The 4,925-nt window shown below is 46.5% G+C and overlaps 1 protein-coding gene across 1 annotated transcript; it reads right to left on the minus strand.

The window, feature by feature from the left end:
- Positions 1-2,222: 2,222 nt before the first annotated feature.
- LOC124682380 lies at positions 2,223-4,532 on the minus strand. Its single transcript, XM_047217072.1, has 2 exons — positions 3,684-4,532; positions 2,223-2,272 (listed from the first exon to the last, which is right to left on the minus strand). Exons 1-2 carry the CDS (start codon positions 4,326-4,328, stop codon positions 2,252-2,254), a joined length of 666 nt encoding a protein of 221 aa, XP_047073028.1. The 5' UTR covers positions 4,329-4,532; the 3' UTR covers positions 2,223-2,251.
- Between the last annotated feature and the right edge of the window lie 393 nt (positions 4,533-4,925).

Consider the following 4,925-nt stretch of genomic DNA (forward strand, 5'->3'; position numbering starts at 1 on the left):
CAAAAGCGAATAATAAGAGTAGTCGGTATGGTCGCGACTCCATCCCGCACTCAAAGTATTACTCTGCACATGAATAGGAGAGTCGTGTAACAGCTCCCAGAATTCTGATTGACGATATCGACAAGCATTGTCAGCGAAGATTCGACGGAGCCAAAGAACAAAGTAGTGTAGAAAGATCAGAGAGGCATAGATGACATCAATGGAGAAGACGAAGGTTAGCAGTCGGTGATGTTCTTCTGTCATCTTCAGAGATCGGTCCTAATAGGTGAAGGCATAGATCGTCCAACCCACGTCGGAACCTAAGACTCGGAGAAGCAGATAAGAGAGAAGACTCAAAACTCGCAAAGGTAAGAGGAGAAAGAATATAGATAAGGAGAAAAACAGAGCTAATCAGATCTATCTAACGAGTTTACAGAAAATAGTTTTGACACTAGACACAACGTCCGTTGGCAAGGTTATCCTACAGGCTGGACTAGTGGGGTATCGACAACCTGGGCTCTGATACCAACTTGTGACGCCCGGAACCGGTACCATGAGGATTCCGGCGATCCCGCCGAAATCCACACGATATCGATTCTGAGACGCCCTCCGACACGACGTGCGCGACGAATCACACACGTGATGCCAGAGGAATTAACACGAGCGGTAACATTACAACAGGATTACAATAGAGCCCACAAGATACATATATTACAGCAACGACTCCGACGAGTCAAGATACAAATATACAATACAAAGATCCAAATCATACAGAAGATCGAATACGTCCGAGTACGGACAAGATACAAATTGGACTAAGAGTCCTGAAGATAACCGATGGCGTCCGTAACCCCGCCGGTGCCAAGCCGGAAGGGTAACCTTGCTAACGTCGTCATCTCGTACTGTCAAAGTCGGGCCATCGGTTGCCGACAAAAGGGAGGAAGCAAAAGAGAAAGGGAAAAGGCGAGAGTAAGTACCAAGGAACGAACTCCGGCACGTACTTAGCGAGACTAGAAATGGCTATGCTCGCCGAGCGAGTATATATATATATCGCCCGGGGCTATATGGTAGGTTTAGCGGCGGCAAAACTATAACCAATAGAGACACACTACAACATCCGTCTACTCGGATAAGATAAGAGAGCGCATAAGGTAACGGATAAATACTACACAAACATAACCTGACCAAATACACATATCCCCTTCAACAATTGCGAAGAGGCAATGTAAAAGGCACTCAACGGTGGACAAGTTTTATTAGGTATCGGTTGTAGTAATGCTATATTACTACGCAAGTTATTAGCAGATTATTAGCAACAAGATAACGGTGTAAGTTGTTCTATGATCAAGCTATACAATTCCAAGTCGTCCATAACCGCGGACACGGCTTATCGATAAGATGTACACCCTGCGGGGGTTGCCCAAATGTAACCATACGCATGCTCGACCCGCTTCTTACGGGCGATGTCTCACAACAAGACCGTTCCCAGTTCAACAAGAAAGTCTAGGGGGCCACCCAACTAAGCTACCCGTGACGAAGTCCGGCCGTACTCCGAGACGGACCCGGAGGTTGCGTAGGCGTCTAGGCGGGCACTAACGGCCAAGCACTAGATAAGTCGTCTAGCAATTATGCAGAGTGCGATACGTAAATAAACCACCCGAAGGCAACAGGGAAGTAAACACCCGAAGGCAACAAGTAATAAACATGCATGCGCCAAATAAAACCAAGGTTGTGGCCCCCTTTTCAACGAGACTTGAGAAAAGGTAATGGGTGAGGGGGTCCCAGTGAATCCCCACGCATGGGTAGAGCGCTCAATCTCGGAACAGTATAACAAGAACTCGAGTCCTAGGGGACATTAGCAAGTCAAAGTTCCGATGCTTTCGCAAAGGGGCTCACGGATGCCTCCGCTTACAATTTTAGTTGTTAACAAATAAGTAAAGCATGTGAATCTCCAACAACCGATATAGCATGTGATAACCTCCCAACAACCCAACATATCCCGATAACGGATCGAGATAAACAACGGAGCCTAAACACGCCTACGACTCGCAAGGCTCAAACATCAAGCAACGGCTATGGTTAAGGAATGATACATATAGGATTATTATGGTAAACACGTGGAATAGGACACGTGACTCGATAAAGAATCGCAACATAAGGACAGCAGTGCGAGGGAGAGAGTAAATAGGTGAAGAGAGAGGGCTCGCCTGTGAAAAGCTGCAGAAGAACTTGTCGGAGAACTCGTCGTATCTCACATCAACACTTCGTGATCCTATCCGGGAAGAAGAAAATGCTGGAACACACAACGTATGCAAGTCTTACTACTACGGATAAAGAAGATCCAGCATGATCAAGATGATATGCATGACATGGCATGTATGATCGATGCACTTATCCAATTTAAGCGGAATCGGAATCCCGAACAAACAAATTATGTTAGAGTTGCATTTCCTACCGGCAAATTGAAGGGTGGATTAGCATGGCAGTAGCATGGCAAGAGGTAAGCCACACAAATTTAATTGGAGCGGGAAAACACCTTATCCGGTAATTCCAAAATACTCCGCATTTAATTATTAGGTGTGATGCAAACTAACACGACACTACATGATGCGAAAAGCAAACAAGCATATGGATTTCATATTTAGATTCTACACATTTTTCAAATAAGATTTTATATATAACACTTTTAATTTTGAACAACAGATTAGAAAATATAAAATAAACATGTTTGCAATTGAAAAAGAAGGAACATGGTAGACATAAGGAAATCTGGGAGGTGTGGTGCCCTGCCTGATGAAACTGAAGTGGAAACAGAGACTCGCCAAGAATGGACACGCACTGGATGCGGATGGATAGTTAGCAGCTAGGCATGCACGCAGGCAGCTGGATCGATTGGGTGTGTGTGTGCTAGCTGAAATTGGACACGATGTGTAGAAGTGATGCACCTGTTCGTGCGTGGAGCGGCAGCAGTGGAAACATCTTAGGGACAAAACGATGTACTGCCAGGGAACAAAGTAAAACCACGACGGCTGAGGCGAGGTGGTGTCAACTGCTGAGATTGTGGCGTGGAGAACTGGAGCAGCTGCTGCTGATTAAAAAAAAAAAAACCTGTCGCTGAAACAAATCAAAGCAATCATGGGTCGCGACGTTTTTGAAGCGGAGCTGGAAGGTGCACAGTTTACTGACGAAACTGTCGATAGAAACATGTAACAGTGGCTGGCTGCGCGGACCTGAGCCGGAGAGTTGATGGAATGCAAATGGCAACAGGATTGACTGGTTGCAGCGCCTGAGAACAGAACAACAAGCTAAGACTCAGCTGATGTGCAAGGAGGAGGCGCATGTTATTTTGAATAACAAACATAGGAAGTTGCATCCATAGAAGATAACAAAATGAGATGGGATTTGTTCAACCAGGATTATAAGGCTGGCTGGGTAGAGAAGCAGGGAACGAGCCAACTCAATTGGCATCAGATCTTGTCTAGGATTGGTACGTGCATGATTTGAAAAGTTACAGGAAGATGCCATGAGTTGTTACAGCGAAGTTAACTGAACTTTAACAGGTGTTATCTGAAGCTGAAAACAGCAACTTCAGAAAGATGGGGCGTGCTCATCATGGCATGCTCGTGCTCAGACGCGAACGGAAAGGAAACGAGGCTACAGCGACTGAGGATGCAGAGATGATGTGGAGGATAAAAGATGCTCACCCAGGAGAGGTCGTTGGCGAAGGGAAATAGCTCGAGGACGGGAGGCGACGCCGGGGTTGATGAAGATGCGCAGGTCGTCATGGCGGTTCCATCCCACTGCCCGGCGATGCGAACGGCAGCGAGTATCGGCAACACGTTTGAGGAAACTCCGGCGAGAACCTCGGTCAGAACAGCGACAAAACCGTCAGATTTTGGCGACGCCAAACAACGAGCAAACAGGACGGGGAAGAGAGGGAAAAGGGGCGCCATCTCACCAGGAAACTGATGAACACCTCGACGGAGGCGGACGAGGTCGGAGGCGGTCGGAAATCTCGCCGGTGCATGGTGGCCGGAGAGGGGAATCGGCGAGTTTGCCGTTGATTGAGAGAACGCCGGCTCGATTCCTTGGACGAGCAGGGCCGGGGCGACGAGACGGAGCTTCTGGTGGTCTCGGACGGGCGCGGGGTGGTCAGCTGCGGCGGCGCCATGGTGGTCGCTGTGGTGTTTTCTCCATTGCGTGAGGAAGAAAAGAGGACGGGAAAAGATAGCTTGTGGTGGCGGCGGTATGTGGAAGGGAGAGGCTAGGGTTTGCAGGGGCTCTCGGTGGGGATTTTCTGGAGGAAAAGAGGCGTGGTCGCGGTGGTTGGAGTGGATGGCGTCGACCATGTGAGGCAGAGGAGCAGACGTCAGCGAGAGCCTCTCTTGAAGGAGCGCTCCCAACGTGAAGAAGGCCACCGATAGAAAAATAGATGGGCTAGGCTTGGTTGGTTCGGACCAGAAGAGAAAAAGCTGGATTCTCACTATTTTCTAAATCATTTTCAAAATAAGGAGATAAATAGAGGAAGACGTCTGGAAGAACTTTTAGAACAAGGTTCAAACAAGTTTTGCAAACCTTGAAAATATTTGAACCAGATTTGAATTTATACTCCCTCCGGTTCATATTAAATGACTCAACTTTGTCTAGATACACATGCATCTAGTCCAAAAACTTAACTAGATTCATACAAATCTAGACAAATTAGAGTCCATTAATATGAACCGGAGGGAGTATTTCTTTTAACATTTCCAAAAAGATAATATTTTGGGTTTGGAAATAAGATAAGGGAGAAAGGGGTTTTTAAATAAAACATATGAGAGGGAAAAGCAACAAGGTAGGGTTTTATAAAATAATTTTGTTTTGTAAAAACATTGATGATATGATGCATGATGTCATGATGATGCATAAGATAAAAAGAACAAGCAAATCTAATAGGGGTGCTACCC

The sequence above is a fragment of the Lolium rigidum genome, unplaced genomic scaffold, assembly GCF_022539505.1.
Source record: "Lolium rigidum isolate FL_2022 unplaced genomic scaffold, APGP_CSIRO_Lrig_0.1 contig_9458_1, whole genome shotgun sequence".
Lineage (NCBI taxonomy): Eukaryota > Viridiplantae > Streptophyta > Magnoliopsida > Poales > Poaceae > Lolium > Lolium rigidum.

Excerpts from the sequence above, each read along its gene's own strand:
- LOC124682380 (XM_047217072.1), bottom strand. The coding sequence starts at position 4,328 with ATGGTCGACGCCATCCACTCCAACCACCGCGACCACGCCTCTTTTCCT. Across the intron at positions 2,273-3,683 it reads TCGCCAACGACCTCTCCTGG|CATTTTCTTCTTCCCGGATA; the intron begins GTGAGCATCTTT and ends TGTGTGTTCCAG.